The sequence below is a fragment of the Saccostrea echinata genome, unplaced genomic scaffold, assembly GCF_033153115.1.
Source record: "Saccostrea echinata isolate AGI-Se365-2 ecotype Australia unplaced genomic scaffold, CSIRO_AGI_Sech_v1 ptg000054l, whole genome shotgun sequence".
Lineage (NCBI taxonomy): Eukaryota > Metazoa > Mollusca > Bivalvia > Ostreida > Ostreidae > Saccostrea > Saccostrea echinata.
Window position 1 is genome coordinate 58,287,501 of NW_026889803.1, and position 13,138 is coordinate 58,300,638.

The 13,138-nt window shown below is 33.4% G+C and overlaps 1 protein-coding gene across 3 annotated transcripts in view; it reads right to left on the reverse strand.

Annotated features, from left to right (window-relative positions):
- LOC133206410 (uncharacterized) overlaps positions 1 to 13,138 on the reverse strand; it is a 50,029-nt gene that overhangs the window by 1,750 nt on the left and 35,141 nt on the right. For all 3 annotated transcript variants that reach the window (XM_061342382.1, XM_061342380.1, XM_061342381.1), the window contains 2 exons: positions 826 to 912; positions 1 to 67 (listed from right to left, as the gene is read on the reverse strand). The exon at positions 1 to 67 is cut by the window's left edge and continues 105 nt beyond it. In XM_061342382.1, the coding sequence (XP_061198366.1) occupies positions 1 to 67; positions 826 to 912 (154 nt within the window). The remainder of the gene's footprint in view (positions 68 to 825; positions 913 to 13,138) is intronic.

A 13,138-nucleotide genomic window follows, 5' to 3' on the forward strand; every position in this document is an offset into this window, starting at 1 on the left:
GGTGGAGCTGTCCCTCACAATGAAGGATCCTATCTCCTCCTGTTGTAGAATCTCTAATGCTATCTCTCTAAAAAATCAAACAATCATATTAAATATCATTAAATGTTTCAAATAAATAGAACTGCAATCTTGATTCATATAAATCAATCAAAAGGTTGCATATGTATATGCAAGAGACAAGGTTTTCCTCATTTTGAGACCTACTGAAATTCTATGAATAGAATAGAATAGGAATAGCTTTTATTACTAAATGAGGGCCCAAATGGGCATAAACATATAACATATATAATTACAGTTTATGTCAGTAAGTCAACAACAGCATAAAAACATGAGAACAGGAAATCTCACATTTATAGAGTCTTCATAACTTGACCCTATATTGTTATTTAATAGCACATTCAATGTAATGGAAGTTAAAATTGTTTAGATCCATTAGCACACAATCATACTTGTTCTACAGTAAATGTCATGGGACATATAAAATTCCCATACCAGCCTGTGTATAGTTTTTACAGCATTATAAAATGTGTTGAAGTTCAATTGCCATCAATTTATAGACTAGCTCTAGAGTTATTAATCAATTATTTTTTCTTAAACCTTTTAAGGAAAACTACCTCACAATAAAGCATATACTGCAATATAAATCAATAGAGAAGTTGTTTTGAATTCAAAGGACTGGTTTTGCTGACAATAGCAAGTTACACCTGAGACAGTTTATCACTGAAGAGTTCATCACTGGGCCACAATTAGAGTCAGCTATAAATAATAAAAAATAATGTTGATATTGGAAATACATGTATTTCACCCCGACATAAAAGAGCTTACCTTGGAATTCCAGCCTGGTACCAAGATGAATGTCGTAGTGTCTCATCCTCAATGTGACTTCTGTCCAGACCCATCAAAGACTCCAATCTGTAAGGACAAGCAACAAACATCCATCATCAATAATCTGTATACAAATACATGCCTCTTGTTCTTACAACAATTTTAACATCCTGAAAGAAGATCAATGACACTTTCCTTAATCAATCAATATGTTACCTCCATTTTTTCTCTCCTTCACCTATTGTAGTATTCACATAGTTTTTATCTATGTCACTTCCTTTGGCAATGAATCTAAACATAATTCCCACATTACCAAGCTCGTTTTTTACAACACCTCTAGAGAGGCTAAAAGAATCTACACTATGCTTCCATTCATGTCTCCTACTAAACATTCAAACACGCAAAGCTGAGAAAAAAACAGAATTGGTTGCAGTCAATCACTTGAGTGTTACGAGACCCCCATCTCATTTCCGGTGCGAAGGTATCTGGTTTTTATCCCATTGATTGCATTAATATTTAATGCAGACTTCAAGGGCTTCTAAGACCTAATGCATCAAGTTCACTTCCTCTTACTGCAATATGTCTCATATTTTTGTCCTGCACATTAATTGACCCCTGTATGATTAATGTTAAATATTCAGTAATTAATATTAGCTTGACATGCTGATGTGAAAGTCAATCCAATGAGCATTAACATTTTTTTATTTATGCCAACTGTATAATCTTGAGATTGTTTTTGCATAACGAGATAAAACATTTGCAAAGCAGAGTGTAGAGGCCTCATTGTAGCTGACATGCAATCCCAAAGGATAATACTTTGACAGAAAAACCATTAGGTCTATTTTCACTAAATCATTAAAACTGAATATTTTCCCAAACTAGATTGTAAAAAAGCAGTAAATTCATATTCAAAAGATATTTGAGAAGGTTCATAAGAATATAAAAGTTTTAGTTCTACCATTACCTGCCTTCAATTCATCACTCCACTGAACATAGTTAAGCTTCATAATGACTATTAATGTATGATTTACAACATTGGTCAAATTTCTGATTTTATTTAAAGCCTGTTTATTGCCTATGACTCATCCATTTGATCCATGATATCATTTGTATTTTGTCCCATTTTCAATTCAAATAAGCATGCCAAAAATTTGCAAAGAATTCAACAATTTTAAAAAAAAATTAGTACAAGTAAAAAAGTGGAAATCTCTCCATCTAATTCCTGATAGTGCTGATATATGAAGGTTAAATTAAAGCTGCCACGCTCCATCTCGGTTATGCCTTAACATGCTGTCAAAACCTTTGTACATAATCAGCTTTAAGATAAAGTGAGCATCAGTCAGAATCCTTTAAATCACAGTGTAGCAACTGAAACTGGTAATCATTACAAGAATCAATCTAATATTCAAAAAAAAAAGCAGCATTGGGTTTATTTTTACTTCCAAACATTTTTCTTAATCATGAAGCTCTATGATAAAATAAGGCTTCAAATGGAAGTAAAGATGACACTCATAAGAAGACACAATTTTCCTTGGATTTGAAAATTGTTTCCCCAAAAGCAAGATTAAATTCTTATATATTATTGTCTATCAGCCATTAAATAAAGCAAACTTTCATATTTCCAACATTAACAAATTAATACATTGATTTTTTCTTACCTGCCTGAAATGAGTTTCACCATTTTTTGTACATCACAAACTGTGCCATTCTTACATATAAATGCTATCCACTGTGTTCAGACTATACTACATATGTATAATTTTGAAGTGATGGCTGATCATTAGTCTAATCTCTCCCAATACTCTTAGAATAAATCAGATCTGATGGTTTTAAGGTGACTCGTCAACAAAGGGAATCAATCAGAACAGCTTAGATCAATGACACAGAAGGATTACACAGAAAAAAAGAGATCTCCGTAAGGAATGCAATTAGCAGGTGGATTATGAAGGTCACTGAAATAGTGAGCACCTGATTAAGATGACATCATTTGCATCATCTTTCACTAATTACAAGAAAATTATATGGCCATTAAAACTTCAACACCAGAGTACCCATTACTCATTTCCTAAGTTTGATTTTGAGAAAGGGCATTTACTTTAAGTTAGAGTATCAGACAGCTGGATTTCCAGTCATTATTATGTACAAGTCATCGACTGAATGACTCTTGGAGTGACTTAAAAAGATCATCCCCCTTGTCTATGTAGAGAATGCTAGATTACCCCCACACTCTAAATAAAAGTCTTGTAATCCTCTCTCTGTTTAATTCCCTTAAGTACGTTTATTCTGTATTTTTCTTCTTTGTGATTTAAGGAAGATAAAAACTGTTTACAAAATGTCCAGTGTGTATGTAAAGGATAAAGTGTATACAGAAGCAAAAAAACAAAGATCCCTGAAAATACTTCCAATGAGTCAACATGCATAACACGTTTTTAATAGGTTACAATGGGTGTAACAGTTTACAGAACTTTGATTTAATTATTGAATGATTCAGTTTTATCTTTACTTTCTGCAAGGTATGCATATAAAATCTTTACGCATACTTGCTGGTAATCTAGATATGTTTCAGAGGATTCCATATGGTTCTTTCTTGAAGCTGGTTCATTATTTTTTCAGACTGCAGTATCCAACAGCTGACAAAACCTGAACCGAACTTTCATTTCCAGCCCTAAGCTTACCCCCAGAGAAGATGAAATGAAAAAGGAGATAGTTGACCGAGACCTGGTTTCTCAGAAACACTCAATTTCACATTTCATGAAAGGAAACAGATTTACCTGTGACAAAAAGAATGTCAACAATCAGAGAAATAAATCAAATTCCAGTGGTTGAAAGCTGAGAAATAATACTGTCTCTTGCAAAAGAGTAACATCAGAAATGAAGGGGTTTTTTTCCTTGAAGTTCAACTGTTGCATGTCATAAAACACAGACAAGATCCTACATTTGTTATTTCTAGATTGTTCTAAAATAACGTCACTCTACATCAATCAAAACATGAATCAGATGAATTATGATTACACTGTCATATTTTTAAATTTATCGCTATGCTCCCTCAAAATAACTATAAAAAATAGGTTTTTAGTGTGTGACTCAATACAATTGAATATTTCAAATTTTTCTAATCATCTTACTATAAATACCCTTTGAGTAGGGAAATTTTGATATCTGAAAATAAAAAAAACAAATGGAAAATACTTTTAAATTTAAAAGTTCTAATGTAAAATATATATTCTATTCAATTTTTTTTTTCAGAATCCCTTGCATGAAAATTCAATATATCATAAGCGATTAATCCTGGGAATATTTTTCCACATTTTTTAACACTTTTGTTCTCTGAATAAACATAAAATCATGCCAACAGGCAAACAAATCCATTTGAAAAGAAATCATTTATTTTGTAGGTTTTAAATTTTCCAACATCTTCAGAAGGTTAACTGGTATCTTTTGAGGTGTAAAGATCTGCACAGGATAAAGAAAGCAGCTATCTCCACGATTCTCCCTTGAATGCTATCTGATTTTGTGGGCAGTTAATTTGCTATTAAAATCATTTATTTTTTCATGCTTAGTTTGTTATCATAGGACATAAATATTAGTTCAATATTTCTAATGTTTCTAAGTGTTTCCTAGCTAGTAAAACTAAAATAAACATATAAATCATTTTTTTCATATGTCTATCCACTTTTAGAACATGCAATTACACCTTTTAAAAAGTGGACAACCATCTTGATTTTGCTAAATAATAATTTATCATTGCAGTGAATGAAAAATTCTGATAAATTTTTCCTTTAAAAATCTTGTTATGTTTGTTCAATGATCTGGCTAAACTTTAGAGACACCAAAGAAGTCATTAAAGAAACTGAAAACTATAGTGACTGTCAATTAATACTCATAGGTCCCTTTTTGTATCCCATTAATTGCAACATATGACATTAAGGACAGATGATACATGCCAAGATTGATATAATTTTTTGGACCTTCTGTATTTGATTATAAATTATGCAAATATAAAATTTCTAAAATATTAGGAAATTGTAAACTTTCTATGATGTTTTCAAAATTCTACCCTTTGCAGTCATCCTTATAAATCTACTGTATATGATTTTTTAAAATCACTTTATTGGACATATTTGTGAAATTTTGGATATATTTGTGAAATTTTGAATAAAAATTAAATCTTTCCAGCTAAATCATTTATTTTACTTATATAAACATAGCTTGTTATTTTCCTAATTTTATGATAGTTTGTTTGTATCACCGCTGTCCTTATATGTACCATGTGGGTTAACCAATAATATATCCTTTCCATTATCTTCTGCATGCAACCGTGTTCTGGTACCACAGGAGAACTGGCATTAGCAAGATACGTAATCGGGAAACATCAAATGTGTAAAATTGATTTCCTACGAATAGAATCCTAGTTAATATTTCAAAATACTTAAATTTACATAAATTTATTTAAGTTGGCTAGTTTTATTATGATTATAGGAGAGGCTGGACATTTTATGACAAAATTGCATAAGAAAATTACTCGGAGCTGTGAATTATCAATCTGGAATAAAGTGAAACAAAACCAAAATAGGAAGAAATTTATGACTAGTCGATAGTTCGAAATTTCATGATTGAATCATTTGTGTTTTATGATCTCAATCGTATAATCAGCTGTATGGAAAATTGCAGGCTTCACTGAAATCAATTATGAGAGATATTGAAGTTCCAAATTACTGTGTGATGATAAGCATCTCTAGAGAAAAATAAACAGGAATTTTATGATTTTCCAACATCCACTAACCATTACAAAGAGAGAACTTCAAACAGACCTGCCAATACCAAATTTGTTTTACAACCTTTTCTGACTCGGTGAATTTACATAAAACCATTCAGCCATTTTATGTAGATACTTTACAGCCATCATATCACATTCTGATTTTAACCCTGTGATTCACCTTTTAATTACAAGCCAAAATAAAATGATAATACCACAGTGTAAACAGTAATCAATATATGTAAATTTCAAGAAAACCGACAATTCCTTACCCAGTGATTTTAGTGGATTTCCTCTGTCTCTTTCTTTCAAACCATCGTTTGAAAATACTCATGTCGTAATAATAGTCTTTCGGTTTGGTCGGTGCTGTACATTTTTCTGGTGGCAGGGCCACACGTAGCACCGTGTCCTCTGATGATAAAGTCCTTTGGGAGGACTGCGGATTCTTGTAGCCACCACACTCCGAGTCCTCCCACGAATTAATCAATCGCACCATTGAAATGTGGTGGTTCTCTTTCATAAGTAATCATATACCAGGTCTCTGTTAATTCACATATGACGAGCCTCCACAGCAACCAAATGTTTATTTTCCAGAAGGATGGTTCTATAACACCGACTTGATCACAGTAACTTCAAAATAAATTGTGCTTCCTTCTTGTTTTCCCCCTTATCAACTGAACACACTCATATGCATATGGGCAGATATTCCAATAAAATTGATTTGGGCATAAAATACCAGGTAATAAATCTTCCAAATAGGCTCATCTGAAAATAACTCTAATTATCTTCAGATAATTCTCGTCAATGTCACTAAATTTTTTTCTAATTGTAAACGTGTCCTGTGTTCAGACTGGCAGTGGCTCTCAGGTGTGGCCAGGTATTGTTTTATGTTTACCTGTAAGCTATTGTTCTATCTCAATCACTGATCAGGAATCCATTGTCAGAATAACTTCTCTCTTCCATGGTCAAAGTTAGGAAATTCTACAAATATTTTCCTCTCTGTTTCTCCTTTGACAGCCTTTGTCTTTCAGTTGTTAGATAACATAACTTTTTCTCCAAAAAAGTTATATTCAAACTGTTGAATAGAGTTTTTTTTCCTTTCCTTTCAATATTGTTCTTTTCATCAGAAGAAATGTTGCATACTTCAATCACACTTCTAAACCACACAAAATGAAAACCGATTCTTTAAATTTTTCACTTTCCTTGATAAATATCAAAATTCCACTGGACTGTGTTGAAATCCCATAAAGAGACTTCGCTTGGCTGGAGTGTAGGGTTGAATCTTGACAGAGGTAAATTATGCCCTACAAAGGCTTTCACTTCAAAGGCCCTTAGCTCAGGTAACGTCCAGGAAGCCCCGAATGACAAAGTAAAACAACAGTCCCACAACTAACCACAAAGTACTGCTTCTTTAATCCTTATCTTCTTATATCTACTAATGTTTTGTCACCTTTGAATTGTTAAAAGTTGCTTCCCTTTCACAACATTAATCTGTTAAATTTAAATAATTAGCCAAGATCCTTAGGTCATACAGTGTAATTAGCCAAGTATTACAAGATGGACAAAATTGACACATCACTGTGACAAAATTTGGTGTAAATCAACACAGGAATGTGCAGATTAAGTGAAAGGTGTCAAACTTTCAGGGGTCAGTCATCCCTTATCAGAGGTCCACCTCATCAAGTTAACACTTTGTTGACTAATGAATTAAATACTACAAACAGTTTTGAAATTCTCGGAATGATATCAGATAAAACACAAGCACTGCCAAATCAGCACCTGATAGTGTCACCTGTGTTTGTATTTTCAGCTATTTTGGCACAACACAGAACACATGTATCCAGCTATAAACCAATCAACCATGTATTCATCCCTCAGTTATTGGCAACAAATTGTTCTCAAATCATTGGACTGCCACAAATTTCTGAGATGATTCTATCTGTGAGGATGTTTCACATCAATACACAAAAATTCCTCTCAGCACCTGCCTCCAATAATCTTTAGGCTGTGTTGTATTTTTTTTTTTAACTCAGCATGAAATAACTGATGATTATAGGCAAGTTCCAACTGATCCCATTATACATCTTTCGAAAATCCTTGGGCAATAATCACAGGTTATTGTTCAATTTGTTATTCTGCCCATCTACCATACCCTATGAACCTGACTGGTCTAGTACATAAGCAGTGTTGCCGGTATTATTTCCACAGTTTGATTAATTCTTAAATGAAGGGAAGAATACAATTTTAAAAATATTAATCTCTTTTAAAAACCACAAACAATAAACACAAAAACCACCATCGGTACGGTTCAACGCGATATCACTAACATATTATTTCTGTGAATTTAAATTCAATTTTGAGGTAGATACCTGGACAATATTTGTGACCCAGTGTATGTAAATGTATAGACAGCATTGTTCACATTCCAAGGAGCAATGAAATATGACATTGACAATAAAATCACCAGTTGACAATAAAGATTTGAACATGCAGTGCTAAGCTCCAAGTCAAACAAACATTCCTAATCTTCTCTTTGGAATCCCACAAAAGGAAAAAGAGGGCTTTTAATCCCCGCTGACTCAAAGGGTCGAGTCCAATGCACTCACATCACTTCCCATTATACTAATCAAAAGGTCTACTCCAAGTCTCTTATAAGGGGGATAACCCAGTGACAGAGGGGTAATTTCATGTAATGAGGTCTAGTCATTCAAGATGAGAAAATTGAGGGCCATTTACTTGTGATTTGATGAATTTAAACCTCCACACTGAATAACTTTAATACACAATATATTCTTCAAACATACTGCTACATAAAAATAAATTTTGATTAATTAAGTAAAAGTTTTAAATTATCACTGAAAATATCGTAAAGAGACTGGAAAAGAGCAGCTAGGAATCTGAGCAAGGCTTTTTCCTCATTATTTTTTTAAGTGGACTAGAGCAGCCAGAAGACATAAATACCCTTGAGACACCTTTCTAAGGGTCATTAACTTAATGTTTTTCAGCCTCCCTTAACAAATGACCAACATTTGGTAACTTTGACACCTGAGTCACACATTACAAAGGTAAATTGTCAGTCTAACACTCCTTTAATACACTATGTACTATCACAGGTGAAAAATCACACAAAGCCAGAGGACAGATCTTTCTGTGTCCAAGTTTTATAATGGACATTAACTTTAGTAGAAATGATCTTACAAATTACAGTCTTTGGTGTTGAAGTTGGGGCTCTCCTCTACCCACTAGTAAACACTGAACTACACGCAAGATCTGTTTTTCTCTCCTAGAAAGCCAAAAGAGTAATATTTTCCTCTTATCTATGAACATTTTATATTTCTTTGAAAGTTTTATTCTGTAGGATACCGGTAGTTAATATGACAATTCTTACTAAAATACCAAAAAATCTTCTTGTCCTAAAATATATAACAGGAAAGGAGGAAATATATGCCTAGACTTTGAACTCGTGACCCCAGCATCACTAGTCAGTCCGTGCTCTAACCACTGAGCTATTCAGACTGATATCCACAGTTTCTAACTTGAGAACCTTAAATCATCTTCACTCTTGTCAAGACACACTTTCACCTGCAAGTCCATGGGTGGTCAAAATTATGTAACAGGGAAGCAGAAAATGTATGGCTGGACCAGGAACTGAACCCTGGAGCCCTGCATCATTAGTCAGAGGCTCTAACCACTGAGCTATCCAAACCAATATCCATGACCCAAACCACTACAATGCCAATTAAGAGTAGAAAAAGTCTTATGGTACACATTTTTACACCATTTACTGTCTAAAATTACTTAAAATCTTTCATACAAAGTTGGTTTGTGCTAATCCTGGCCTTACCTTATAATAATTCTGTAGCTTTTGATCCTTAGAATGGAAGCTGAAGCAGGCCAAGTAAGTTGCAGAATAAATGAGTGGGTGGAGGAAATAAGGAAATGTATCACTCTTAAGAATGTACCATAATTCTCAATTTGGATAACATAAAAATATAATTCATTACCACTGGAAAAAAGGATTGCTACTAGGTTCCATAACTTTGAACAGGATGAGAGGAATGCTCTTCAGCTCTGCTGTAATCTATAGCTGCTTTATTGCCACATATTTCAGAACAGCCAACATGCATTGCAATGGGATTCAAATACAAACCAAATTACTGGTACATGTATCTACACTTGAAAGATAGTGCTGAATAAGCTAAACAATTTCAAGCACATAAAATGGATTACAGATTAACACAATCATGATGTCAGTGTGACAGTCAAAGCTTGATTTCACTCTGCATCATGTTATGCATGAGTACTTACCTCAATATAAACATCTTGACTAGGTTCCAAAATGCAATTGCAAGGGATTACGTAAACTGAGTTTTCTAACAATCAATTTTTCGCTGCTACACATATCCCCCTTCACTCCCATCTCAATTTAACTTTGTACAAATAATCAGTTTGTTTGCCTCAATAGAAAGCATTGTTGTATTATCAAAATCATTATAGAAAGAGGTAATTCAATTTCGGCAACTGTTTGCTGAGTAAATTTGTCCATTCTCTACAATCTCTTATCTTCAATGATTTGTGAAAAACACATTCAATGATCAATTATTAGGTGTGAAATGTAAGAAACCTAATACCTTTAGGCATTTTAGCAGTCATACTTTGTATTAATTAAGCTAATTCCCTACTATGTGTATTTTGGCCCATAGACCATAAATGGAAAATAATTCAAACAAATTTTTCAAGTCTAAACATTTCAGTCCAGTCTTAGCTTCCAATGATTTACCATTTAAAGGCTTTTGGTTCTGTATACGCCACAACTAGCTGCTAAAAAATATTTATTTTCATTGATAACTGATTGCATATTTTATAAAAAGTTACACAACACCCACATTGCCTGAATAAAAAGTCTTCGTTAACACACTTTAAAGGAATTATCTTCACGACAAACAATTGCACAGTCATGATCTTAAAATTTAAGGAATTTGTTACATTAAAATTTCCCCCTAATTCACATAACCAAATTTGAAATGGTTCTATATTAAAATAAGGCCTTATCATCTACTGATTGAACTTTGGCTTATGATGTTCTAGCTGTTTATCAAAGGTAATGGCTCTGTATACTAACTGTTTGAATAAACTTCATCAATTCCTCTAGTGTCTATACACTAATCCGCCCTATCTCCTTCTTAAACAAACCTTAAAGGAGTCAGACTGGATACAAAACATCAGCTGTCTTGGCTCTTTCATTTTTTCCCTATGTAAAACATAGCCCACCTGAGAAATTTGAATCCAGACTCATGATTTTTGTTTGAGTGATTGAATCACATATCGTATAAGTGGAATTTTTAGCAAGATGAAAATCAAGCAATTTGTCCTTAAAAATCAGTATTTAATTTTAGCGAGAAGTAATGTTCACGATATTATGGTGCATAGAAAGACAATGGTAACCTCTAATGCAGAATAAATTGTTAGCGATATTGAATTTTAGCTATCTCAACACCCTCGTTAAAAATGCCAAAATTGAATCCTTGCTGAAATTTCTGTTTATACAGTAGTTAGAATCAGAATTCCAGAAATTTACTCAAGTATGCACAAATCTCACAAGTGGATTTTTATTGTTGAATGAAAAAAATGTTTTAAATTCATATTCCTAAGTCACTTTTTCATGGGTTTCACAAAATGATGGTGACTTGCTGTTATACAGAAGCTAGTACTAAACTAACTTCTCTGAATACACTTTGGCTGTATCCAAATACATGAACTGCTAAAATTGAATAGATTTTACACTACTTTAAGATGAAAAACCTATATGTCTTTTTTAGTTTTTACCGAGTATTTGTTTTCCATCTCATTTTGTGAATGTAAACCCTGTCGTGAGTCTCTGCAGTTCAGAGATGAAGCATCTGCATCTCTGTATAGAGACTTTATCAGCTTAGATCACTTTATAATTCTTCATATAAAAAAGTAAAAAGACATATACCTCAATGAGAGATCCAGCAAGGGAGTCTAACCCCCCTCCTTTTCAAAGATTTTCTGTCTTATGAAATTTTCAAATAAAATATGCTGAAGATGAATTTAACATACCCCCCCCCCCCCAAAAAAAAAGAAAAGTGGACCCCTTCTAGGATTTTTATAGACACATACATAAAAGATGGTTTTCTTTCTATGGCAGCTTACCCTCTCCCCCTCCAAGAACACAAAATAGTTTGGTTTTTTTTTTGACTGGCAATTTTCCTTTTCTTTTTGTTACACACAGGAATTTTTTTCTGACTTGAAAGGGACCCCCCTCCCTGCCATTTGAGAAATATCTTTACTAACCCTGAACATGGATATGTTACGTCAGAGAGCTATGCCCTAGTTCTGTCTGGTGACAACCATTTTCAGACATCTCAAGATAATTGGCCTCCTACAGACTGTTAAAGCTCATGTTAAAAATCACTATCTGGTTACGTAGAATCTCCCCCTATACAAATATTTCTACAGGCTCTGTTCTGTGTGCTTGTCCATCCAAATTACATCATATGCTGGTAATATAGGGTTTTTTTATTTGCAAAGTTATCATCATGTCACAAGATGATCAACAAAAAAGTGTGAGAATACTTTACAACTTACTGCTCCTGAAGATAAATTCAACAGGATGTGCTTATTGTATTTCTTTTTTTTTTGGTTAAAATAAACAAGCAAATGAATGCTTGTAGAGAAAGACATACAAAAAGATTTTTCGACCAGAAATATTCTTTAACAAGAGGCCCAAGGGCTTTAACAGTCACCTGAGTATAATAAAACTGTAAAGGATCCATAAAAGTATAAAATAAAAAATTATACATATATCACATGGCTTCGAGGGTGACATACCAGAATATTTGCCCAAAGGTGTCAGGAAAGCTCTAGAGTGTTATGTGTGATTCAGCATTCCTCAGAGTATATAGTGAAACTTATTACATTGGAAAACTTATTCAAAAATGTTATATTATAAACTGATAGATGAAGGGGCCACAAATTTCACAATTTTGAAAGAGGCACACTTGCTCATCATAACCATTTAAACAGTCTGTTTACTCAATACCCAGCAGGAGCAAAAAAGATTTTCAAAGAACTAATTGCATTTCACCATATTATCATAGCACCCAACCATAACACCAGAACCCCTGTCCTAGTGGCCATGAATTTCACAATTTAGTAAAGGACTCCTCATTTGTTTAATCATACCAAAAATTTGACTGCTTGATGTCTGGGGAGTAAAGAAAAATATTTTTGAAAATAGTAAAAGTTTTGATGGTTTTGGCCCCACCCCTCAGGCCCCAGGGGGGCAGGGACCATGAAATTCACAATTTTAGTTCATCTTGACTAATAGATGCTATATACCAAATTGTATAGAACTGGTCAATTGGTTACATCGTTCATGCCATTGATGTTCAAAAGTTCATAATCAATGCACAATGGACAATGCACAACGACGGACAAAAACAGATAGCAACAGGTCACCTGAGTGATTCAGGTGACCTAAAAAGCAGTGTCTTATGCAACATGAAAGTGGGTTTAAATATGACTGTACCTGAA